The sequence below is a fragment of the Lichenostomus cassidix genome, chromosome 6 (assembly GCF_008360975.1).
Source record: "Lichenostomus cassidix isolate B80296 chromosome 6, HeHo_3.0, whole genome shotgun sequence".
Classification (NCBI taxonomy): Eukaryota; Metazoa; Chordata; class Aves; order Passeriformes; family Meliphagidae; genus Lichenostomus; species Lichenostomus cassidix.
The window spans coordinates 27,176,821-27,204,804 of record NC_139487.1 but is presented as its reverse complement, the minus strand read 5'-3'; the positions used below and the strand labels follow the sequence as shown (position 1 = coordinate 27,204,804).

The 27,984-nt window shown below is 38.2% G+C and overlaps 1 protein-coding gene across 16 annotated transcripts in view; it reads right to left on the bottom strand.

The window, feature by feature from the left end:
* The window catches only part of GRID1 (glutamate ionotropic receptor delta type subunit 1), a 538,463-nt gene that overhangs the window by 83,698 nt on the left and 426,781 nt on the right, over positions 1-27,984 (bottom strand). For all 16 annotated transcript variants that reach the window (XR_014852992.1, XR_014852991.1, XR_014852993.1 and 13 more), the window contains 3 exons: positions 20,805-20,978; positions 9,658-9,819; positions 8,310-8,429 (listed from right to left, as the gene is read on the bottom strand). Coding sequence is in view for 13 of the 16 variants with exons in the window: in XM_085064174.1 (XP_084920300.1) it covers positions 8,310-8,429; positions 9,658-9,819; positions 20,805-20,978 (456 nt within the window). In the remaining 3 variants the exon portion in view is untranslated. The remainder of the gene's footprint in view (positions 1-8,309; positions 8,430-9,657; positions 9,820-20,804; positions 20,979-27,984) is intronic.

The following is a 27,984-nucleotide window of genomic DNA, read 5'->3' as shown; positions in this document are numbered from 1 at the left end:
TTAATTTTATGGCAGAATAAATTGCACATAAAGCTTCAAGAAAATTACAGATGGTGGTAGAACTACTCAAAATTAAATGTTCTAATACAATTAAATATCACCCACGCTCCTAGTTACTAAATATTAGCATTTTTTCTTCCATGTAAGCAATTGTTGATTGTTATACTTGTCTAGGACTGCTTTCTGGTAAGGCTCCAGCACTAAAAGCATCAGCACCTTCAGTCACCTCCCTGGCCAACCACGGTATTTGGAAAGCTTTAGACTGCTTTACAAAAGTACACCTGGTTTTGCATTTTGCCAGCCTCATGTATGTTTCGATAACAACTCTTACTTAAAAACAACCCACTTCTCTCAGAGCATTGTAACAAAATACTACCAATGGAAAAAACTGGAAAATTTTGAAACTTTACAACGAGCAATGCAGGGAGATATTGTGGTCATCCTGCTGAAACCAGCAATCTCTTCAACAGGCTGGTAGAATCACCAGTCCCTTAGTCAGCCATGTAATACAAAAGTGTCACTGCCCCTTTCACCACTGACACAGTACCCCAGAACACAGGGCATGGGAGAAAGAATTTGACTCCCCACTTTTTTCTCAACATTCTGTGATGGTGGGAGAAAGAGCAGGACCAAACAAGGCATTACAGAAATTACAGACACGTCAGAAACAAGTGCAAGGGTTGTCCTACCTAAAGCACAACCTTTTGGGACCTTTTGGTGGCACTCCAATTGAGAGAAATTTACTGCCACAGGCAAGCAAGCTCTCTTTCTTCTTTTTCTGCTCATATTCAGGGAACCTGATCTTGGCAAGTAAATTAAAAGCAAATAACTGGTGTTAGATTTAACTATTTTTATGCTATTTCTTTTCCTAAAAGAAAGCCTATATCTGGCTACCTGCTTTGGTCAGTATTGAACAGCAGGACATTTTCCTAACTCCTTCACTATAACAGAGAATCCTTGGATTATCTGTTGTTTTTCCTTTACTCCTTGCTATATCTTCTTTCCAGCAAAGCCCAATATTCACAAGTTCTTCAGGCCTCATCAGAAAAGTCTGTGGGACATTGCAACTTACCCTTCATAGGAAAGATACTGCTGTGAGTAAAGCAGATATTTAATCCATTCTAGTAAAATGCTATTCTCTCAAAATGCAAAATGAGTTTTATTACATGTCATCTGTGTATTTTACCCAAATACATAAACTCATCCACTCCTACTGCAAGAGAGATTGTGGTACTGCACCAGGAGTGTTTTGGAGTTCTTTCCTTGACACAGACTCAAACTGATTATACTTGTTTTAAGGTAAAACTGAGTGTTTCCTGTGTAGTCTGTAACAGAGAGTCCTCAATTTAAAGGCAGTTCTGTCAGGAACTGAAACAGCAGCAGGCAATCTCTGCCAAGTGCTGTAGTTGCACTGAATTAGCCAATGAAGACAAAGAAGCTTAATCAGAACTCTGATGTCCTTTTGAATGCATCTTTCCAAAAAGGTAAATTGAGGAATTGGGATTATTCTTTCTCTAAACATAATGAAAGTAAGGAACCAAGCCAAAGCAAGCCAGATAGGTTGTGGCACTTTGTGACACACAAGTTCCTCATGTCCCACATTTGGCTGAACATTAAGAAATCTTGCCATTAAATTTGTCTTTTGAAAACCTGCATGTGAAAGTATTTACTCATATACAGTAATATAATCTGGCATGAAATGGCAGACATAAAAACACAAATAGAAGGGGAAATTTAGATAATTTCTATTTATGTTGTTTATTTTAATAAGACTGAAAAGAAACCATAAAGTTCTTTCATTTTTCCTAACTAGGATGGAAGCATGACAAAATAGATTAACTACCTATATTTAAAGATCTACTTTTTGACATATTGAATATATCAAAGCAATATACACAGGAAGGCATCAGAGTTACCCTGGATTCTAAAATTACTGCCAAAATAAATTACTTCATAAATTATGCTTGGCCTACATGTATTTGCAGTTTATCAAATGATACAAGGCAGCAACCATTAGAAGAATTAAATACATTTTTCAAATACTACAGAGAAGACATTGTGCATGGTGTCCCTCAACAAACAGTCCTTGCAACTGTCCCTGACACCAAAATCATGCTCTAAATGAAGAGACATTAGATCTCCTTGTGTCCTTATAAAAGCCAAGATGACATCTATTCCATTTGACAGTTAAGATAACTGTATTTTGGCATTATTATTATTATTGTTGTTGTTTTCTTTCAAAGCCATTTTGCTAAACAGACATGTTGCTAAAAAAATTATTCTGACATTCAACAGAAAGTTCTGGAATAGGTGTGAATTTTAAACAATAATCATGAATCAAAGATATTTCTCAGAGCAGGAAATTAAAAAAAGACAGACTGTTCCTGAGTTCTGGAGCAGTGAGCTTATTGCCTTTGTTCAAGATCGATGCTGTGAAAACGAAAAAAGTAAATAACCTCTGTATTTGGATTTGCAAAATGGTAAAAAGAATTTGTGTAGGGTTTTTTTAAAATATTTATTTTTTCTTTGTTAAGCTCAGTAAAACTTGGCCTGTTGCTGTATGGAAATACTTTTTTTTTTTCCATAGTGTCCACATTTTAGCACAGATTCTTCATGAGCTGATCTACAGAAAGGGGCTTTTCTTGTCATCCTGCTCTGAATACCCTGCTAGGATTCATCAATAAATTACAGAAGCTTTGGTGAAAACTCCATAATCAAAGATGCAACTGCTTTTACAATCCCAATTTTATGCACTATTGCATATGTATGACAAAAGGAGAATTTTATACCCAAGATCCATTAAAACCTGGAAGGTATGATACAGTATGTGACTTAGAAATTAAAGAGAATTTCTGAACATACAGGTGGGGGTGCTTGTGGGCTGTGGAAACTTCTGCAGAGTCCTAATTGTCCTGGCTCCATGCTTACCTCAGATATGGCTGCTTTTTAAAGTCTACCCTTAAGCTTCACACTGTGAAAATATCAGATAAACAATATTCCAAAGGAGAAGACCAGCACGATCTTGTGCTTGGAGAAATTCCAACTCGAACTTGCAAGACATCCCCTTTGCTCAGTGTTGACACTGGCATAATTTTCAAATATAAATAACAGTTTCTACACAAGCATAGTCCCATTGGCAATGTTTTTCAAAAATGTATAAAAAAAATTTTTAAAAAAACTTTAAAAGAACTATGTATCACTTAGCTGCAACAGAAAATACATTTTTAAAACTGCTTACCTACTCTTCCATGAGTGTAATAATCCCGCTAGAATTTTACAATGAAAGCATACACAAGACAAAGTATTTCAATTAGAAAAAAAAAAAAAAAAAAAGCCCAGTTTGCAGAACTTGGGCAAACAGTGACCCCACTTTATTTCAGGGAAAAAGACAAAAAAAAATGCTCAAGGTTATTATGTTTCTTCTTTAGTTTCTTCTATGATTTAAAAATTGATCATAGCTATTTCCTATACATTAAGCTCTATTTTTCACAATGAATAATTTAACTTACAGAATATGCAAGGAATGCATTTACTTTTTTCCTCATATATATCTTGTACAGAAAATCACAGCTAAAAATTTAAGGTTTATTATTTTGAGTAAAATACTTCTGTTCTTTTTTCAGTTTGACACAATGTGCTTATAGGGTGAATCACAATGTTTTTTTCCTAAATTATTCCACCATGACAATCAACTCAAGCAGAAAGTTTAACCAAATGAAAATATGTGAAAATTGCATTCTACTCAGAGGGAGAGGACTATAAGCCCTTTCCTTTTAAAGGAAGTGGGTTTTTAGTGATCAAAAGTAGCCATAACTTCAGTCCTAGATTTCTGCTGAAAGATACCTTGGCCAAACAAGTTAAACTGAAATACTACACCCAAGTGCGTGTTTATGAAGTGCTTCAACAGGAGGCAGAAATCTGTTTAACAGCTAAACTCAGGCAATTAAGTTATGTATTTTGCCATGTAAGTAAAACTGATTAATTATAGCAGGAACCACATAAGATAATTCTTTTGGTGTATATATAACTTTTAGCAGCACACGATGGGATTTGGCAATATTCTTGGAGGTGAAAGCACTTGATATTGCAGACGGATAAAAATACCATTCCTTTTTGCAATGAATAAGAAGCATAGGATTTCTCATCATGGTAATAATGAGATCTTGTCTAAAAGTAACAATTGCAACTAAACCATATTATCAGAATTCAAAAATGTGCTTTCAACAACTGTGAAACACATCACGCAAACTACTTACAGTGACTTCTGCAGTCTGCCTCAGAAATGCTGTGGGAAACAACTACAACTGTTTACAAAGCTGATGATATTTCAAGAAAATCTAATTTAAAAAAATTAAAACATACCAGCTGACAGAAATGAATAACCAATCCTAAACATTATCATTTAGAACAGAATGCTTCTTATGAAATACAAAATGTGTGCAAACCATTAATTCTGCCTTCATTACAGCCAGCCTGGGAAAGAAATGCAGATTGCTTTAGAAAAAATATGTTCCCTGTCATAAAATAAACTAAATACCCACATCATTTCACACTTACAGAAGATCTTCCTGCCAAAGATGAAGATGAAGATTATCATAAAGCTCTTTACAGGCATCATCTAACTAAGCCTAATCACATCCCTGCAAGGGATTTTAGCTGTTATGGTGCTCTCTGCACATGTGGTCAAACAAGAACAAATAGGTTTGCACCTCAAGAGCTCACAGTGAGGAGGTGACTTGCTAGGATTGCCACCCTGGAGCTCCAATTCCCTTTATTTTGATTTCACAGCTGGATCATCCAGCTCTCATACTGTGTAGAATCTACCCAAGTGCAGGAACATAAGAAGTATGAACCAGCTCAGATGTTCTGAAAGTTACATCAAGGCTTTCATTAATAAGAAGTAATAATACAGATGATCACTGAAGAGTGAATTAATATAGTTTTGACTTCCTTTCCCACTTTATGACCATTGAACTGTAAAAGTAGGACATAAGCTTTATTCTTACCTTTTTCTTTTTGATCTATTCTGTTCCCTTATCACTTCATATGCAATTATCTTTATTTTTTTTTAAATATACAGATATTCTGGTTGCTATTTCTGAAGATGTTTACAGACACTCAGAACACAAATCACAGTGGTAATGTCAAGCACTAGACATTTAAGCATTTTCAGTTTCTCCAACAATCTTCAACTTTCAAATGCCCTGATAAGCCACCACACAAATGTCTATTTTAAGCATGAATACACGATGCTTTCTAAACTTCCACATGTACACAGTGAACAGAAGGCAATTACCTGAGCCTTTTGTAAACCAAGGCAATATACCTTAAGGGACATACCCTGTTCTTTTATGTTTAAACCAAAGAAATTAGAGCATTTGCTGAAGTTTCCCTTTCACCAAAGTACACCCAAGGGAAAAGCAAATGATAACACACTAAATACACAAAAGCCTCTAAGAGCCTTTACAAAACCACATGGTGTTAGACTTGTGTAAGAAAGGAGAAGACAGACTAAGTTACTTGTGGAATAAAGAAGCTACATACACAGTCAAATAGATATATTTACATGCACTCAGAAGTAAATCCCACCTAGTGGTAGGAAAAATTGTGTGCAGAAAGACCAGAACTCAGGACAACTAGAGAGTCAAGATGTCTCTGTAAAACAGCTCTGAAAATTTCTGCAGATTTGAGTCACTATCTTGGATATCCTTCTGGGAGTCTTCCTAGTGGAAATGATGCCCAAGAACCTTTGAGAGGGGTGGTGAGTGTTAGAAGTCCACTAGCTTTTGACTCAATTCCATCTAAGGTGCAACACTCAACATTACAGTCTTTTGCCCTATCCTGTCACTGGTCCTAAGTGCAAAGATTTTTTGTAGGGTCTGGACAGGGATGAGTAACTACAGATGCTCTCCATACAGAGTTAAATAAAACCAAGCAGAAACAACTCTGTTTTCTACTCAAAATGCATGCCTCCACAGCTGAACCTGAGCAAAGGCTGAAATGGAAACAACTGACAATAAATCAGAACTGGTCTCTCACTCAAGAAACATAAACAAGACAAACATGACTTTCTGAGCCTTTAAAAGTACTTCTAAGCCATAACATAGTTTTGCTGCAATAATAAAAAGTCAGGCTGCCTAAATAGTTGAATTCCAGTATTTCCATGGTAATTTTGCTTTAAAAGGTATCATCTCTTCCAAGCTCTTCTACAAACCTCTTGTAGCACATTGCTGACTTTTTACTCTCTATATATATTAGACTGAAAGGATAATTTCCAGAACTTCATTTTAGCTCAGAGCAGTATTCCACAGCCATTAGCTTTTTACCCATTCAGAATTATACTCCCTTTAAATTTTTGGGAACTCTGTAGTGTTCTGCATTTAACACCCGAAGAGTTAAACCTTCCTATATTAGCCACCTAATCCCAAAGTAGCACATTTGGGATCAAAAGTAATTGGTAGTATACCAGGTTAGCCATTTTAGTAATTTTCCCATTTAGTCATTTTACCTATTTCTTTGCCTCACGGTCCCTTTTGAGTGATATTTTAGCTATTTCCACCTCACACCTCTGGATTATGTGTCAATTTGATCACTGTGCTACTCATACCGAAGTGAGAGTACTTGTATCTGTGGTACCATATTTAAAATGCACATTACAAACTCCTAATAATGCTCACACATCCTCGTTTGCCTGTAAGGCTCAAACCTGTGCTCCGTGGAGTTCATGCCAACTTTACTGAAAGGTAAATATCGAAGCATCAAGCAATTATGTGACTTAAGCAAAGTCACTTGGGAATTCACAATGGAACCAACTTAAATGTCCAATGGCATCCACATTCTGGGGACAGCACAGCAGAGACAGGACACTCAGGCTTTCCTGGAGTGGCAGCTGGAAACACAGTGGGATTGTCCACAGCATCTCAGATGGCACCAGCTACTTCTCTTTTGCATACATGCGCATTAAGTGAGGAGCATACTTCTGTCTGAGAACCAGGATTGATTCCTACACCTCCTAAACAACTTTGTTTTATTAAATAGGCAACACTTTTTCCAAATTTAAGACAAGGTACTCATTTATAATTCATGTAGTGTTTGGAACTTAAGACTTCCTCACTTTCCATCTTCTAGAAATTAAAGTGGACCAAGAAATAGCTTTTTCTGGTCACCACCATATAAGAGGTTGCCTAGCCAAACTGAAGTGTTCAGAGGCATATTTCTGGCAACAGAAAATTTTCAATTATATCTCCTGGAACTTTATGCATTTCAAATACTTATCTCCCTTCTGCTGAATTTCTAATAGATATTGCACAACTTTGGCTCCATGTCCAGAATCTTTGTGCCAAATTAGACTCTGAAAGAATCCCATGTTTAGCTGATAAAGACGATTCTGTAAACACAAGTTCTTTGCTTGCTTTTCCATTTACACTTCTGTAATTCAGGCAAATCAAAACAAATCACAGAAACCAATAGCCAAATGAAAAGAGAGTATGACATATATTTTAATTATTTGTGAAATCCTCTTTGTTCAGCTCTGTTTAATGTAGGACCCATTGATCATGCCATGGTAATGTCTGTATATCAAGCAGATGAACAGTTTAGAAATTATTTATAGCATGGGTTCCAATCAGAACCTCCCTGTTCAACTGAGAGTTTCACATATTTTTGGAGCATCCCTTCTGCATGAGCGTGTTCAAGGTAGCCTTCTCAGAACAAGACAATTTATGTTAATAATCCCATGGAACCACTCTAACTGCCTTCTAATCCCTGGAAATCTTTGTTCCACCAGGTACGGCTGATAGGTCAATCTTTACTTTTCATGACAAAGCATCTTTCATTTTGCAGATTATCTTCTCTACATTTTTTAAAATTTATTTATCCCAAATTCTTGCAGCAGCTATACTTAAAACATCTTTGCATGCGTATGTAATTTATATTCTCAGCTAGCTTCCTTAGTAAGACAAGTGCCAATTGTGTTATATCTTCCATATTTATAATATAGCAATCCTATCTTAATTAACAATAAAATACATAAGCTAAATTGTGCAGTCTTCACTATTATATTCACAGGATGGTTATGGCATTGCATTGTTACTGCACATGGGAAATAACTTGCAGAATTCCTGCCTACCAATATGAAACTAGTTCTCAAGATTTAAGTGTGTAATAAATTATAAAATATTTCCCATATAGTAAATGTCTTCTGCAGCATAGCACTAATTCATTCTTAAAGAATAACATTTTCTCCTGTGAGGCAGGATGTATATTATTCAGAGGAAAACAAAAGAGAGAAGGAAGTAGCATATCTTTACCCTCCGCACATCTTTGCCAAATGTTTCGCTGTAGCTGGTGCCCAGTATTTCAAATTGCACATAGGGGTTGGCTCCATCTTCTCTGAACTCCATAACACCCGTTAGCCCAGTTATATGGCCCTAAGGAAATAAGTTTCAGACATTTTAGACCAGAAGAAATTTGCCTTCATAAACACTCCTCTGCACAAAATGTGTGCCAAATATGCTTTAATAATGTTTACAGTGAACTTAAATGTGGAAATTACATGTTCTTCAGTAGGTCAAATCCAGTACCAGACAAAAGACATTAGTTTTTAATTTATTTTTTTAAAATTACTTTAGCTCTAACACACCCAGTGTTTATGGCTATCAGGACATCACTATCCACAGAAATAGACCCCAGAGAAAAGGAGAAGGGCCTTAGTGGACTGTGAGACAACAGCCCTCAGTGTAATGGAGGGCAGCAGGCTCAGTTCTGGTCTGAGGCATGAACCCCCAGTCCAAAAGAAAGGGTACGCCTGCTGTGCTCCCAAGAGAGGCATGAAGGAAAGAAAGATACTGGGAAAGTATTACACAGTTTGACTCTGGCTTTGTAGCAAAGAAGCTTGAAGTGACACCAAAGTTCAAATTAATTTAGCAACAAAGGATGGCATCATTGGGACTTATCAGAATGATCAAATTGCATCATTTTAATAGAGGAAAATTATTTCATTAGTATGTATTTGGGAACGGGGTTTTTTCTGAATAATTGTGAAAGTTAGTATAGTTTAAAAAATGAGGGTTTTTTCCACAAGTCCTTGTGATCAAATAACTTCTATACAAGAATTTGCCATGAGTCTGCAAAGCCACAGTACTGTCCATATTTGAGTATTTCAGCATGGTGCAAGACAGTGTAACTGTTAGTGACAGCTTGGCCAAATCAGATCCTTTTTGCTCTGCTCTGGGCTATAGTACACAAATAGATCCTTACCAATGCTCAGCTGAGTTACAAAGCTATCTGAGCTGTAGAAAATGGAACACAAGTCTTAAATCTTATCATTGGTTGCCCCCCAAGCTCCTTAAGTTGTTCTCTTGCAAAATGCATGAATCAATTCCCATGACTACTCCTAATCCTACTTCCTCCTCAGAAGACAGCTATGAGAACAACCACTGGATCCACACTGCACTGTGTGTAACTTGTTTATCATAAATCATTTGCTTGTTTAATAGCTGTGGATTGTCCTTGGTTGTTGAGGATCACTTGCTTGTAAAAAATAAAACAAAAGTTGAATAGAAAAGAAAGGTTGAATAGAAACCTTCTTCAATTGCTCAAGTAGACATGAAGCAGTTCTTTCAATTGCTCACACAATTGTGGTTTGTCTTTTCTCACCTTCTTAATAGTCTCTAGCATGGATCTTCCTCCATTCCAAGGTTTGGTCGATTTCCTCATGCAGTTCAGACTTGCCATGCTGTGCCATTTCCTGTCCTCCAGTTTTCTGTGGAAAGCATTGGCCAGCATGAGCACACTGTCATACAGGTACAGGTTGGAAACCTGCAAACAATAATAAGAATGAGCCTCTTTTTTAATTTGAGCACCTTTCAAAGCAATGATAAAAACCAGCAAAGAAACAAAACAAAAGGAGGCATAAGGAAGAGCTAAAAGCTGGGTATGTTTGACATGTTCAACAGTCAAGGCATTTGAGGCAAATGCCTGTGCTCCTGGGTCCCTCTGGCCAAGGGATTCTGGCACACTGGCACTGCCTGAGTGTTACTGCAATGCAGTGCTGTAAAGAGATCACACTCCACAGAGAAATTCAAGCTATAGAGGAAGTACAGCTATCGATCAGTGAAAGACAAGGATTGCTACACTGTCAGTCCTTTCAGCAAGGAGGGAGAGATGGAATGGAATTCAGTTCTTGGGGATGTTATTCATGTGAGCAATTGGTAATTTCTGGCACAGCAAGATCTAATACTCATGCAACTGTTTAGAGCAGCAGGAGAAACACCAGCATTATTTTGGTCTTAACCTCTCTCTCCACCAAGTATACAGACTGGTTACATGCTGCATTCTCTGGAGCTACTGATTTTAGCCTCCTTATTCTTCAGTTTACATGAGAGATACAGAAAAAAATAATTTATGACAAGACTCCAGTGAGAACAGAACACCACACTAGTAATGCTGAGCTATGTATTTCATTTTTCAAACCAAGACATATCCAGCAATACATGATCAGATCTTTGACATGCAGTGGTATCCACCTCAAATGGTAAAGCTTTAGCAGTGGAAGTTGGCTGAGAGAACTGATTTTAAAAAATAATTAGATACTCTTCACATGTTTTCAGAGTTCACCTGAACTCTTCAACACAATGCACAGGGGTTTTAATGTAGTCTTTACTAAACTCAAATCTTCATATCATTGGCCAGATACAGTTTTTTTTCTATTATTAGTAGTAGAAGTATTAGTATTATTCTAATAATAATATTCTCCTAGCTGTAGGCTTTAATCACGGTCATTGCTGAATTTGCCATTTATCTCCTGGATTTTTTTAATTCACCTTAGAATGTACTGCCTAGAGACCAGGAAAGGGTTACAGGTGGAAGTTAATGCAGCTGCATACTTCTCATAAATGTGACTCCTTAGGTGTCCCAATAAAATTGTCACTCTATGAAAGCTTAAACATATATTATCGTTGAATCACTTGCTCCAAGTAAACTTCTGATGTCTGTAAAATGTTAATCTTCAGAAACAAAATGTTTCATGTTCCATAATCTGGAGTTTGACAGATTAAATTGAAAACCTAGGCACTTTAAAAATATTGTAGTATAAGTAAATCTGAGAAAAAGATACATAAGCAAAAATTCATTTGGAAAGAATCAAAATACAAGGGAAAAAAAGAGGTTGTGAATACACACTCATTTAAGTGAATTAACATAAAATGAGATCTTAACATGACAACATGCAAAACCTATGAGATACTATCAGGGAGAATCTCCCCCATCTGGCAATGCCATCCTTTTTCCCTTTTCTTTCCAGCCTTTCTGAACAAGCGGTCCACATTGATTATATTTGCTATTATATCCAGTTAAACATTTTTATTTTAGAATAGTTTCCAAAGTAGCTATTTCTAATACTTCCTCTCATTTTAAGAAAAGTAGTTAAAGAGTTGATAGGAGTCCCAGCAACCAAGTTTCTTCTGCTCAATTGCATTTGTTTCCCTGTTCTGCAGATATTTCCAAACAACTTTCAAATAAAGCAACCAAGTGGATCCTTATTATTCAACAGGGCAATTTTCTTCTGGGTTCAACAACTTTTCAGAGAAAAAAATCAAAGCAAACCTCAGATCCCACAAGATATGCCACCCCAAACCACACACCACAAAATCCACTTTCTTAGAAATAGGCTTTACACACATAAGGAAAGATGCCATTTCTTATAAGCCTTCATGATCCTCTTTGCTCCCAACTGAATTTGATTTTACACACTCACTTTTAACTGACAACTCATTGTCTGTTGCCTTGGAACTGCCACAGATCAGAAACTCTTTGTGTTTTCTCCGTTTGGCACTGTTCTTTTGCAGTTCTGGAAAACTGCAGCCTCATTCCCAAAATCAGTACTCAGATTGCTAGCAGAGAGCTCTAAGGCAAAATATAAAATGCACTTGGGTACACAGTTTCATTTGTTTTCTTCTTTTTATGTGCTTGGAGAAGATGCCACAGTTCTGCACTGACTGAGAGCTTGGGAGAAGTGCATTGAGAATCTCAGCCTGTATGACTTTGCACCCAACTCAAATTACCTCGCTGCAGAGCAAAACAAAACAATCCTGTGTTTACCAACCTAATCCTCATCGTTCAGATAGACCTTTAATGGACTTTGCATCACTACTGTACCATTAATTTCTTTTGAAAGAAGGATATAAACTGAGAGACAGCAAGACAGGGTTTGCACAAGAGGAATCTACAGCTACATTTGTCATTATTCTACATCTGGAGTATGTACCAAGACAGAAGAACATGTTGCAGAGAATACAGCAAATTCCTTTTTGCCTTGGAAAGAATATTCTGCATGTCCTGTTGTACACTCTTATCCATTAGTATTTTGCCACTCTGGTTCTCTTCTGCTGAAAGCCTCATCCCAAACATGACTACATAGTGCTTTTTAATCAGCAAAATTCTTTCCTTCATGTAATCACACTCTATTTACTTCAGTAAAAATGACATGCATGCATAACTACCTTTTACTCATTACTCACTGAAGAGTCAATATCCTATGGAAGAGTAAGTTGCATCTTATACACACAATCAACACTTCTATTTTAGAACAGAAAATATGCAAGCTAGGAAAAAAACCAGCATTGAAATTTCCACAACTAAGGCTGGATCTGTAATATTAAGAAAAAAAATTAAGACAAGTTCTGGCCTGTTCTCACAGTAAATTCAGGGCTATAATAATTTCCTTCATCACATTTAAATACTGCAAAATCTCTGCATATATCCTAGATCATATCTGCATTTTAAGTTTGCTGTAACCTCCAGAATAGCGATGCTGTGGAAAGAAAAAGGATTTAGCAGACATGGCCTGTATGCACTTATTACTGCACCTGCACACATATTTTAATTTTCAGTGAACTGTCAAATTCCCAATGAGTATGGACATGACCACTGAAAGAGAATTTTTGAAATACCTGAGGGTTCAGCCGTACTCTGATTCCGCCAGTACTGTCAGAGGCATGAGAAAATAGCGAATTTTAAAAAATTCATTTTCAAGTAGCATTCAGAATCAGTAGCAAAGCAAGAGAGAAGAAAAACAAGGCTACATACTTGGCTACGTTGGATTTTCAAAGCTCTGGAGCAATTTTTATTTCCCCTATTTGGATATTCACAGGGGAACAGAGGAGGGAAGGACATATATCTGCCTGAAGAAATTCCGCTTAATAGAATAAAAATTCCCAGACTAGAACAAAAGTATTTCATTTTGGTCATCTTTGGAGGAAGTGACAATAATTTTTAGTTCTTCCTTCACTCCACTGCTGACAGTGTAAGAGCTGGAGGTACTGAAATGGTTTTTGATCTATCTGCTATAAGAACGATGGTTACTGCTTAACCAATATGTTAAAGAATATGCTCTGTACATGAACAATTTTAGGCATGTTCTGGTTCATCTTCTGGAAATTATTCCAGATTTTATGAAGCTCTTTTTTGCACTGAAGAAATAAATCCACCATACACTAGTAGAGCACAGCAGAAATTTTCAAGACTGGAAATCTATCACAGTATTAAAAATCTCTTCATAGAAGTTTCTATGTGAATTTCATGAGATTTTCCAGAATGATTTTACTTTTAAAGTTATGCATGAAGAAAGCTCTTAGCTCCTTTAGAGGGACTAATCATAGACAAGTGCTCTTCTGAGAAGCCACAAAGACTGACCCCAACTCCTGAATGGCCAGCAGAGCCAGGAGTTCAGCCAGAGAATGCTGAAGAGATCAGCTGAAGGGAAACTGACACTGAGATACCACTACTTCAAAAACTCATCCCCAAGCTGGGCATCTGTACCCTGCCGCTGCCAAAATCACTCTGTGAGTGGCCACAGCAGTAAGCTCCAAGGATGAAGCAGATGGAAGAGGAGCTCAGACCAAGTGCAGCCTGCCAGAAATGCCTGCTGCCTGAAGAGGGATATCATGGTGACTGCTACGCAGACCCCAGCATGCCCTAAAACTGTGGGTCAGCTTTCAAAGATCAAGTACTGCCAGGTGCAGTTGCACACTTGTGTCTCTAATGACAGAGTGCATCTTTCCAGGAGCACCAAAGATCAGTGGTTTGTTTGTGCTATAATGGGGTGCTAACAAAGATATTGTTAGAGCAGAGGGACTGAGAATTTGACCTATTTTTTTAAAAAAGTTTCATAGAACCATAGAATGTCTGGGGTTGGAAAGGACCTTTAAGATCATCTAATTCCAGCAGCCCTGTCATGGGCAGGGATGCCATTCACTAGAGCAGGTTGCTCAAAGCCCCATCCATGCTGGCCTGGGACACTGCCAGGGATGGGGCAAACACAGCTTGTGCCTCGAGCAATTGACAGTGATGACTGAGAAGAAGAAATCACTGAGTACCTCAGCCTTCTCCTTATCCAGGGAGTAACCAAGTCTCCTATTTCCATTCAGAAAGGGTTCATGTTTTCCCTAATTTTCCTTTTTATCACCAGCTGTACATATAAAAGGTCAGTTTTTCCCTCAGCATTCATGGCCAGACTTAATTTGATCAGGGTTTTAGTTTTCCAAACCTGGTCCTTGGCTGCTCAGACAATTTCTCTGCATTTCTCACCAGTTTCCTGTCCCAGATTCTAGCCTCTGCAGACTTTCTTCCAGTGTTTGAGTTTGTCCAGGAGCTACTTTTTCATCCATGCAGGTCTCTTCCTTCCGGTTCCTCCTCAGACCGCTCCTGGCTGTATCACCACATGGATCAACAGCAGCAGAAAATGGTCACTGCACTGTGTGAGGATTGGCAGCCTCAGTCACATCCCTGGTACAATGCCAAACCAGCAAACAGGTGCCTCACATCTTCCAGAAGAAAGGCCCTGCCCGGGAGATAGGCCTGGCACCTCCTGGAGCTCGAGGCCTGCACTGCCACCTCTACCCTCAGCAGCCCCGGCAGAGTGACCATGTCCTGGCACCACTGACCACAGCTGCCTTGGGAGGCTGGGCTGGCTGCTGTGTCTCCTGCCCTGCCCACACCATGACCTGTCACCACTAACCCAGGGCTGCCTGTTGTTCCTCCTGGCCTGCCCACACCATGTCCTGTCACCACTAACCCAGGGCTAGCTGCTGTTCCTCCTGCCCTGCCCACACCATGTCCTGTCACCACTAACCCAGGGCTAGCTACTGTTCCTCCTGGCCTGCCCACACCATGTCCTGTCACCACTAACCCAGGGCTAGCTGCTGTGTCTCCTGCCCTGCCCACACCATGTCCTGGTCACCATTGACCAGGGCTGGCTGCTGTTCCTCCTGCCCTGCCCACACCATGTCCTGTCACCACTAACCCAGGGCTGGCTGCTGTTCCTCCTGCCCTACCCACACCATGTCCTGTCACCACTAACCCAGGGCTAGCTGCTGTGTCTCCTGCCCTGCCCACACCATGTCCTGGTCACCATTGACCAGGGCTGGCTGCTGTTCCTCCTGCCCTGCCCACACCATGTCCTGTCACCACTAACCCAGGGCTGGCTGCTGTTCCTCCTGCCCTACCCACACCATGTCCTGTCACCACTAACCCAGGGCTAGCTGCTGTGTCTCCTGCCCTGCCCACACCATGTCCTGGTCACCATTGACCAGGGCTGGCTGCTGTTCCTCCTGCCCTGCCCACACCCCACAGAGACTGTGCATCAGTGCCTCTGTTTTGAATACACACTTGCTGCTCACAGAGAGCGAAATCACAGCCAGCAGTCTGGCATTCATGAGGAGCACAGTCGAAAAACAAACGTTCATTAAATACTCAAATGTCAGCTTCAAACTTCCAATGGGCTATTTATTTATTATGGCTGAGGCAAATGAAATAAAATGACTAAAATTCTTCTAAAACCACAGCAAAACAGGCCTCAGTTGTATATTTATTCAAGCCTTCTGACAGTAAGGAATCTAACTAGTGTATTATTTAGTGTTTTGCCCATTCTAATTTTAAATATCTCAAACAATGAGCTTTCCAAAGATTTATTTGCAAGACTGCACTCTCAGAACCTCTTTTTAATTGATAAGCAGCTCTTCCTTCCTTTTAAAATTTCTCCTGTTTTTACACAGTTACCTATAGCACAACACTTTTCCCTTCCTACAGGTTCTATTCTTTGAACACTCACTGTCCTTCAGCTATTTCTTAGGAGCATTTAACATCATTATGAGTGTTTTCTTTGCCAGTATGTTTTGTAACAACACGTCAACAACAATACAAGGCCTGGATTACCCTGTAATGCTCAAGTTTGTTAGCTGGAGGCATTGGATTCGCTCACTAAACATCTCAGGAATTTGGCACAACTAACACTAACTATCCACAGAAAGTCTAGTAGGAATGCCTTGATAAAGAGAACTGAACACAACCAAGAGTCATACAGAAGGACAAGAGGTGATGTTGGAATTGCAAAACAGAGTATGAGATTATAATTTTATCCTACCTCATTTATAAATAAATATAGGTACAAATTAGGTTTCAGAGGCAATAACAAATGAAAAATGGGGGTACTGATGCTTTCTTCTAGCCACTATTGTCTGCTCCCTGATTGAGCAGTGCACTAAAATTCAATGAAATAATTATGCAAATAGAGAAACACAGCAGTCAAAACTCAGTTCTAGCAGAGAGGAAAAGATCACTGCAGAGCCTTCCTGGGGTTTTAGCCTCTAGTGTGCTCACAAAATCCCCCACAGCCAAGGGACACCTGCAGTGCTTTGGGGTTTTCAACAAATTCTTCTGCTAACACACCTTGTAGAAAACACATGTCATTCGGCTTCAGGGAGAGACTGTGCTGTGCAGTGGGCAGTAAAGTCAGTTCAAGGATACTTTTCATTCATGTGGTACTCAGAAACAATTTCACTGTGACTGAACATCTGGCCAAAAATCCAAATTAAACTTTGCTAAAAAGACAAGCAAATATAGGTTTGCAATGAAATAAAAGGAAAAATGTGGCTCATCAATCCTTTATGGGAGAAAGCGAATGCTTTAATAGGGTTTAATCAATATTTACTGCCCCTCAGTAGCACTTTACAGTTGTGTAATAACAGCAGAGTTAACAGGTCAAATGAGAATAAGGACATTTAGCTGGACAAAATTGCAGAATCAGGCCCTTAAGTTTAGGCAGTCAAACACATCCTAAAAAAAACCAACTTCACTTACAGTAGTTAAATTGCAGTGACTCCTGAACAGAAAATAGATCAGAAATAAAACCACAGCTTTATAGGAGCAACTGCTAAGAGATGCCTACACAGATATCTGATGGACAACATCGTTGAAGAATGGAATTTTTACACAAGGAGAAGATCAGCTCTTTCAATGAATACCTTCCCACACTTCTCAACATCTTCTCCTCAAATATGTCAAAGCAATGCCTGGAATAGTTTTTCAGTAGAGAGGCTGCACTCTCAATCAGGAATAACCCCATTAATTTTGTGACACCGTATGCTGGGGTTTTCCTTTTGCCTTCTCAATCCTACTATATATTTTGCACCATGCTAAATAATTACAGATACACTGTGTCCCTGTAAAATATTTTAATATCTTTAGAAACTTACCTAGATTGAACTCATCAACTGCATAAGTGGTAAACAGGGACAAAAACCAACTAATGGGAATTACTTTTCTAAAGAGAAATCTTTCTTTAATAAAACATAAACAGAAAAAAATCTGATTTTGAATTTATGAATGCATCATGCCTAACCTGATGAAAGAAAAAATACCTTAATCAAAAATCAAGTTTGTAGAATGCTTTATAAAATAAGACTTAAAGGGAAATATTTTGCAAAGGAGCAAGCTATACAGCAAAATTTTTTCAAATGGAGTCTTTAGGAACATTTCTGAAATAATCTAAACAATTTAATAGTAATCATACCACTATATACCATTCAAATACCATGTGGGGATATATACTAAGTCTAGCTAGACTAACTAGATTTAACAATAAATCCTGAAGTGCTTCAGTGTTTTCTCTCCAGATGAGGCAACGCTGACAACACTGATGGCCGAAACCAGAAGGTACCAATGGCCAATGGAAGACAGCCAGCTCTAAACTGTGACTCTTTCATTTACAGAGAGTAAATGAGATGAACACAAAAAATCCTACCTGAAGAATAAGAAATAGAGAAATGCAGTCCTCTGAAGTCAAATAAAATGATCAAGACAGGAAACTTTATCAAGCTTTTTCTCCACTTGAAGCAGAAACCCAGTTGAGTATATAATACGTGCAAGAAATAAGGGTATGAGCAAAATTTTGACAAGTGGGTTGATGGAATAAGATTGGATTTCCACAAAGCATTCAGAACAGATGAGTTTTTGGATGAGCTTGCAGAACAGCCTGATCTTTAAAAGCCTTGTCAGAATGCCAAACCGGGATGATCACCCACTGAAAAACAACTTTCCAGGATATGGTGCTAAAGACACAGAGAACAAAATCGTTCCAAAAAGATTTTCATTAATTTAGCCAGAACAAAGTTAATAATCCATGACGTAAATGTTTCTTTCTTCACTAGCTTGGTAAAAATGCTAAATTCTCCCCTAGAAAAATACTACAGCTAGAGGTTGACAGAGATTAGCTTATTCTTCTTCAAAGTCATTAAATAAATAATTAACCAACAATAGCTGGTAAGTTACCTTGACAACAAACAATTATTAATATGAGACTGCCCAGGGGAGAACGAGGCAGGGATTTCCAAACTGTGGTGTTAATCAAAGTACTTCAAAGCAACACAAAGACTCAGTGCTGGCAGGCGCTCACTGCCTCTGGTGGATTCATGCAGCCTGACATGGAGCTTGGACCTCCTGCAGCCTCTGGCAACTGGGGTAATTCAGTGATGTACTACTCTACAGCAAAAGGTCACAGCTGTTTTTTTTCAAGCAAGAAAAAATAAACGGAAAATTGGAAGTACCTGAATTACAGGACCATTAATAACATGTCAGTCACACTCAGAAATTAATATGAGCAGTATGTCCACAAGGTGTTACATAAGATACTTTGGCAAAACCTATGAAAAATAAATGCAGCTATGGAAAGCTTCAGGTATAACTGCACATGATAAAAGCATCCTGTATTCAGTCTGTAGACACTTAAAAATATACTGGGGGCAGCTAATTTGTAGAGCTCTCACATGTGCCCTTTGTCTTTCATGCCAATGCAACTGGACATGAAAATTATGGAATCAGACGCCAAAAGGGGAACATTTTACTTCTGCACTTTATCTCTCTTGTTTTAAAGTTCATAGAAAAGAAACTAATGGGCAAAGCATAACGTTACCACAGCATTTTCCCAAAGACAGTTTCTAAGGTGGTACAGTATTTCTGGAAGATAGAAACTAAGAATGTTTTGCTTCTCAAAACCCGCATTTGGGAATCAGCAGGAGAGGGTCCTTATCAAAAGGCTCTTATCAATGAAATTTAGTAATAGGACATGAGGCTGTTGATGCTAGCAAACCAGTTACAGTTTTAGCAAATTAGAACTTGCTCAGAGACCTGTCAGAGCCCTTCAGATGAGTCCCTGAATTAGATTATGCAGAAACCAGCATAGGCAGCAATACTCAAAATCCTGCTGTAATGGAAGATTATTCCCAAATGAGTGATTTGTTGGTGCAGCATAGATAATTTTTTCATCATACTGGAAATTGCTTTGATCCTCTGAAATGAGCGGCCTTTGTTCTCATTACAGCATACCTCAGAGTTACTAACAAAGATCAAAAGTGTCTTTTCTCTCTGAGCCAAGACAGGCATAGACTTTCCCCTGTGCAGAAAGAATACAGCCATGCTCAGAACTAGAGGGGGTGTGCTTGGTATTTCCCAAACTTTGCCATGGCTAGGACAGAACCTGAGCCAGCAGAGGTTCTCTTCAAGGAGGAGCTGTTCATATCTGCTGCCAGCCTGCTCCCCTCAGCCTAACCAAGCCCCTTCTCGGTCACTCCAACACACACCCACACTGGACAACCCACAGGCTCAATCACTGTGGCCTCACTCAACCCATCTCAGATAAAGACTAAATTCACAATTAAAAGGTTTTAAGCAAGTTTATATTCTAAGTCCCACTAAACTTTATAGTTATATCCAACACCTTCAACAGCGATACAAATGAAATTTTTAACTGTATCTCAAGTAAATCAAAACACAAGAGTCCAATTGAAAGTCCAAAGCCTGTGTTTCTAAATTATTGCACTATCATTGAAATAGCACCTGAAATAATATTTAAATTACTGCAAAAAAAATTCTGATATCCGGGATAAATTGCCAACAAATGTCAAGATGTTGCTAACACCAAAGTCAAATGTGTTACCAAGATCCAAAACTTGAACTAGCAGTGCATATTTCACACGCTCAGACAATTATCAGCTGCTGGAGACTTCTGAGACTATTGAAAAGGGTCAGACTGAATACATCATTGATTCAGTCCATTACCTAAATAGGAAATGCTCCACAGCCCAATACCTATCAGAGTTCTGTAATCCTCCCAGATTAACTCTTTCACAACAGATGTCTAATAAGCATAAATACAATAAGCAAACAGTAATACCACAAGGCTATGTGGCACAACACTTTTCAAATATAAAAATATTTTTAAAAGAATGAAAGTGCAAAATCAGCTCTGAGTTAGTGCAACCACTTGCTGATACTTCATGGATGTAACATCACACCTAAAGCACTGAGCCCTGGGAAATAAATTAATAAAGTCAAGAAAAGTTGACCAAAGGCTACATCCTCAGATTTATCTGTACCCATTTGATTCCTCCTCTGAGTTAATACAGCCACAGAAAACTACCCCATGTCAAATTCCTGAGGTGGACTTTTTTCTGCTGCACACAGCTACTGACCTGCAGCATCTGAAGATAGCCTTCCTGTGGATCACACAGCAGGGATGATATCCGGTGGTTGTTCCTCATGCACCTCTGGTTGTTGTCCCGTGAGAGAGGGAAAATTTGCCGGATCACTGTCATCCTCCCCAGAGCACTGTGCACCAACTCTAGTATCTCATTATCAGTGATTTCCTGTGAATGGAGACACAGTCATTTAAAAACACATATTTGTCCAGACATTTTATGTATTTCTTTCATTATTAAATTTTTTAAAAAGGCAATAGGAGAAAAATGTTACAGATGTCCATTCTTAGTCTAGGCCAAATGTTATTTTATGTTAAATAACAACAATGCTATTTTTTAATACATCATCTGAAACAAAAGACAATAGCTTAACACAGTACAATCTATCTTGGCAATACTACAATTTTGCAGATGTAGTTCCTCAACAAAAAGCACCAAAATGGTCTCAATAGATTTCTAACGGAAAAAAAAAAAGAGCCTTGAAACAAAATTTATACAGAAAGAATTTTTGTTTGACAGAGTAGAACATCACTATATCCTCAGGACAAAATAACAATTGAAAAACATAGCAGTCTTCAGGAAATATGGCTCTTTCACCTGTGAACAACATTGCAAGAAAGCACTTTTCCCGTAAGAACAGTAGATAATTTCTGCAGACTAACCCTGATAATGACTCAAGGAAGTCTTTTGAGGTTGTCTGTATTAGGAAATAAAAAATAGGAGAAACTTTATGGAGGGATTTGACACATTTAGGAACATCAGTTTCTGCACACAGAGTAATTTGGGATAAGATATAAGGAGACCTCAAGGACAAGCTGCTCTTCTTTCCAGGCTGTGCACTTTTTAAAGCTTCTTTGCAGACCTTCACATGCCCCAGCCTCCTAATCCATCCTAGGACAGAGCCTGCATCTACTGCTCTTGGAGGGAGACTGAAGCCAGCTCAACTGCATGCTTTACACATTTTGTATCTAAAGAAACACACAAAACCAAAACCTTTTCTTTTACCCCATTTGAAAATCACACACTAACTGCTCCTGAAATCATAACAAAGGTGCAGCCCGTGATGTTTTCTCCCAGGCAGGAGTTGACTGTGAGGAAAGGCAGGCACTGCTGCCTGCACTCACCCCCCAGGCACCTGCTGGACATCCCAGCTCCTCAGCATGGCCACCAGCAGCAGCTGCAAGTCACATCAGCCTGTCCCCAGCACAGCTGGCCCAGCCTGCCCAGGGCTCTCTCAGTCCCTTGTGGGTCAGTGGGCTGCAATTACTTGGTCAACAGGGCCCACACCTTGTGATGTGTCATCAGCAGAATGAGCCTGGCCCTGGACGTTTAACATTCAAGAAAAAAAATATTTTGTTTTCTTGCCTTCTTCTCTGTCAAGCTGTGAGTGAAATGACCATGGGGTTATAATAATTACTTGTTATGGTTGACTAGTACTGTACCTTGGGTCAATTTAGTGTTTCTTTGCCAATTTCCCATGATTTTTTTAGGAACATGAATTTTTAACTTTGCAGAAGGTGAAATTCATTGCATTAATGAAGATCAACTGGTGTGGCATGAAAACAGCAAATCAGAAAACAAATATATTCTTATAGAAAGCAAACATTTTGAGACTTAATAGAAAATGCTGGGCAGCACTTGTAGCCTTGTCAGGAGGTAGTGTAGCAGACCCACAGGTTCTACAGACCCCTCCAGATTTCCCCTCTGGGGAGCTGAGGGGTATTAAAACCACACACTGAGGGGTATTAAAACTATGTCTAAGCTGAAGTCTGAGGGAGAGACAATTTTATGGCATAGCTTTAACTCATCACCTCCTAGGCTGTGTGCCCTCCGTAGGCACACTCAGACCAAATGGCTGAAAACAGAAAAAAAAAAAAAAAATTAAAAAATCACAAATCATCCAAACCTTCAGTTCTGCTCACACCACACACATTTCATGTCCCCTCTAAGTGACACACAGCCTTTTAGAGATGTCTCAGAAACAAAAATATTGGTCATTTGTGGAATTGGTTTATCTGTTTCTTTATCTGCACACACAGAACTTCTGTTAGTTTGCAATACCACATCATATTGCTCAGGGGAATACTTAAATCCACTTTACTTGTGCTCAACTATCATAACACAAATCTCAAAATGAGACAATTATGTTTCACATTACAATCTCTATTTTCCTAGAGGTAATGACACAAAATTATAAATTTTAATGACATTAATAATTTAAAAAACCGAAACGTATTTCCAGAAAACACAACCCTGAGAAAACTGGAGGATTAAACAGAACAACAATGAGAACAAGGATGCTCATGGAGACAAGCTAGAGATTTATTTGGATATTTTCTGTAGTATCAGTACTGTTTGTTGGGTTGTTTTAACTCCCTCAATGCACAATTTACATCTATAAATGAAAATCCAGAAAACATCATTCAATTAGCTATTCTTCTAGAAGGTTACCCTGTAAATAGATTTAGTCAACATTTACATTCTGCTGGCTTCTCTGCATCCCCCATGAACAGACACACACATACAAACACCTATACATAAATAGTCCTTTAAAGAAAGGACACATCCACTTTTCTTGGCACAGAAAACATTCCAATACAAGTGTGCACAATCACCTGTCCAACTCCCATCCTCACTGTTCTCCCACATGTCCAGCACCACCTCATGTCTTCTTACCCAATGCTCCCACAAAATCTCTACAAGGATGTATTCATAATTTAATTTAATCAGCTCTATTTCTAGATATAAGAACTCTGCACTGGGTGTTCAGATGTCTTTCTCAGATCACAGTGAGTGCCTGTACAGCAAAAGATCCTCTGATTTGACAAAATATTTTTCCATACTAAAAAGTAATTCTCATGGGAAAAAAAAAGCACACAAAATGATAATTACTAAAAACTGGACAACAAACAAAAAAACCCCATCACTGATTTTAGTGTGGAATTCACTGACAATACAACTCATGAAAGGTCAGCGATGACCTTGCTCCTAGCTGACTGAGATTCTCTCTTTGTAATTCCACAGCATTAGGTCAATTCTAAATTTCTTTGGGCAGGATGCAGGTACACATGCAGTACAGTTTCATGTGTGTATATAACTTCCAAGCATTTATAAGAAAAAGAAAACTCACAGATTTTTATGAAAATAAATAAATAATTATAAATACTGTGCTGTTAAAGATAGTGGCCAAAAGGAGAGAACTGAAATTTCCTTAGGCAAGTAATAAATATAGAGTACCTGGGATACAATTAGAATAAATTGTAATTGTAAATTGCTACAGTTTGCATTGAAATGTGTCATTACCTAAATCTTATGACATTTCCACAGTGCGTTCCTTGTATTTCTGTTCAATTTTTAAACTTTTTTACTCTGTATTTTTGTGTAATTTGAGAATATCTTAGAATGCCTGCCCTGCTTGCATTCATAAACAATCATTAAAAGGTCTTGTTTTCTCCAAGAAAAAGAAAGACATGGGGATTAGTTAAAGATTTACTAACTTCTGGTTATCAAAGTAAACACAAATTTTAAAATGAAGAAAAGAAAATAATCTTAGGCACTTCCATAAGAAGAGAAAAAGTGAGCAGAAGCCCAGTCTAGCAGAGAATCCTGGCTCTAACCAAGCAAAAATTAGGCCACAACAATTTATCCAGGGTCTAGCTGTTGATCACCCAAAATGCAGACACTTCCAAAAAAATATTTCCAAGAAAAGTTTAGAAAAAACACTGTATTCATTAGGTTTTTTTCTTCCAAAGTGAGTTTTCCCAATATTACTCTACAGCCATGTGCTAGGAAAACTCTGCTCATCATTCATTATCTAACACCTTCCTACATGCTGCCCTTGGGGAAAAAAGTAGCTTGCTGAGATAGACTTTATCTGATAATTACTATTCTATTTTCTGCTCATTTTCCTCAACTTAAAAAAAAACCAAAAAAAAAAAACTTTTATAAAGTAAAATAATAAAGAAGTGCCCAGATGACAGCTGAGAAGCCATTTGATTCTCAAATCAAGAGGACCAGTAACTACAGACATACTGGGCATGTCTGATGTGGTGAAAGGAAAGAAAACAAGTATTGCCAGAAGCAATGGAGATGCAGGATGGAAATGGAAAGTAAGAAATATGTCACACCAGATGTTGATGGGGCACCTTCTTGTCCCTCATATGGAAAACTGCCTCCTATAGACAGTGAAAGTGCAGAAAAAAGAATTGAGATTGAGTCCAGAAAAGGATCAGCAGAAACATGCATTGAGTGAATGTTCTGAGAGGGGAAAGGAAAAGCATCAATAGCCATTTTTCTGCACTATGCTCTGACTGATCACCTAGGCTGAGCTTGGGAAAGTTTTATCTGTCCACTGAAGATCTATAAATTAATCTGCTGGCAGCACCACCAGCATCATTTGGAAAGCATCATCTGTCCAAAAAGCAAGAATAAGGTCAACTGCTGTCTAAAATTTTTGACTAGTATTCAAGTGATGAGGACAATGTCATCTCCACATGGCTCAGATTTCCCCAAGTCCCTTAGCACTCTAACTTCCTGTCTAAGCCTTCTCACCACTGATGAAATGTGTGCTCTTGCTACATTTCCAGGGTTTTTTATTGCTTTTCCTGCAAAAAAACTTCCAAAAACTTTTCTTCCTACTTCATTTTTCTCTTCTCCTTTTCAGCTAAGAGGGCTTTTCTGACACGTATCATAGCTGGGAAGAATTTAACCAAATACATTATAGCTGCATTTGCTTGAGTAGTTTCTCTGTGCTTACTGACTCCTTGCAAATCAGGATCTTTACTGTGGATTGAAAAGAGAAAATATTCCTCAGCAACCTTTTGTGGATGCTAATCAGAGTTTACTTTTATTTTTCAATTAAAGCTTAAAAGAATTTCAGTTGTCTTCTTATTACTGAATACTTTGCTTTCCTGTGGACTTGGAATTTGTATAATGTCCTATTTCTACCGCTATTTGTTTCAGATTTCTTACTAAAAACAGATTTCCACCAATAACAAACTGGTCCCTGACTTTTCTTTTTTTCTTAAGCATGTTTTTGCTTAGCACTGCAAAAGCTATTGATGTTTTTTTCAAAGCCCCAGTTATTAAGCTCAGGTTCACACATGAAGATCAGCTGGTTTACCACATTCTATCTATAAAAAAAAGCATATTTGAATTTGCAAGGGCCATTGAAAACCCAACTTACCTTTCTGCTATCCACCCCACAATGTTGCAGCATAAGCTGTTTGATTTTTGTTTGTTTACTTTTAAATGGGACAAATAACAGCACAGGTTTTTGTAAGAGATAAGGAAATGAGCCCATTTTCAACCCTAGATGCAAGTTATTTTGCAAAGATTGAACTGTATGTTGAAATACAGGAACGCAGAAATTCAGTTATGCCCTGGGCAGTCCCTGTGAACACCTCCTCACCTTTTAAACCCTTGTGCCATGAGAAATACCCACAGGGGCTGGCACTTAACCTATGAGGAGGACTTCTTTACCCCATAGTACATTCCTCTCTAGTGACTACCTGATCTTTTAAACAGTAAAAACCTAATGTAATGAAATTTCTACTAGTTCTCCCCACTATTCCTGTAGTTGCAGTTTGAGAATTTAGAAGTGAACATTGAATTTTAGCATTTTTTAGTCCATATGGTACACAATGTGGTGATTCTAAAACTAAGAAACTCGAAAAAGTCGAAAAACTCTAAAACTAAAAAAAGAAGTTATTTTGTGTTAATAACAAATGCTCCTTTGTATGTGCTCTGATGTGGATTGATCTGAATCAAAGAGAATCAATGTAATGCAAAAGCTGCAAATGAAAACTGTAGTCAAGAAGGAGCTCTAATCTTTAGCTCTCAGACTTATTTTTTACACCTTACAATTAACTCTAATTTTAAAACACTAAAAGTGCAAATAATTCATTCCTAGGCATTTTTCTATCAAAACCACATGCAATTACAACATAATCCCCCATGACAAATGGCTGATATCAAGAAACACGACGCTCAGTTCATCCCTGGCTACGTCAAATCACTGAGGTGGACCCAAGAGTGGATTTGGCTGACAGACTCTAATCAAACACAGTCATTCCAGCTTATTCAGTAGCAGACAGAGAAGGATGGAGTTGTGTGATGACTGGAAATCAGCCATGAGTCACAGATCCCATACATTCCTGTTTACCACCAAAAGCACTGAATAAATGGTTCAATAGGAAGTATATGCAGTGACTCTGTGTAAACTGTCACTGTCATAACCATATTGAAAAAGGAGATGTGGACAGGCCCAGAACAGAAGTTGCAGGTCAGAAAATACCCAGTGACATTCAAAACACAGTTGGATTTGTCTTTCCATACTGACACTGAAATTACTTAGCTGATTTATGTGAGTAGGATGCTGAAAAATGAAGAAAAAAAACAAGAGCAGAACCAGGTGTGAAGAGAAACAGATGATGAGATGGAAGAAGGTAACCAAGGAAGTTGTTTCCATACACTCTCAGACCATAAGTCATTTTCCAATACTAGATCTAATTTCCACTGAAGAAGATTAAATTGTATTTCCTTTATATTTCCGGAGTGATGATGTGATCACATTCTTGTTTTAGTTATACTGCTATAGCCAAGTTTTTCAGCCTTTCCATTTGGATCATACCTTACCATGCTTTCATCACACTAAGTGCTCTCCTCCAGACTTTTAACATTGCTTTGCATGTCTTGTTTTGTTTTAAAGTGTCTTACCCAAAACTTGCAGTACTGTTCCAACAAAGCCAAACTGATGTCAAACAGAGCGAAATAATTGCCTCCCTTATCTTACAAAGGCTGTTTCTGGGAACGTTTCTGAGGACTACATTTGCTAACTCAGCAGGACCACAACCCCACTGATGTCATTCTGGTTTTTATCCACAAGGACTGTAAGCTGCTCCTGCAGATGCTCACCACCTATACCCCATTTTGTAGCCACAAGCGAAACATTTAGCACTTCTCTATATTGTCTCATCTGGTGGAGTGCCTCAGATTCATCTAAATAAACTGGAACTACCAACAATATGTTTTAGACAGTCTGATCATATTTAATAGTTTCTATAAAGTCAGAATTAAGGAACTAAAAACGTTAAAACCTCGTTTTTCAAATAACCACATCAGACTTTTCTCCTGCTGTATCTAAACTTTTTCTTATACTTTTAATGATTCCTAG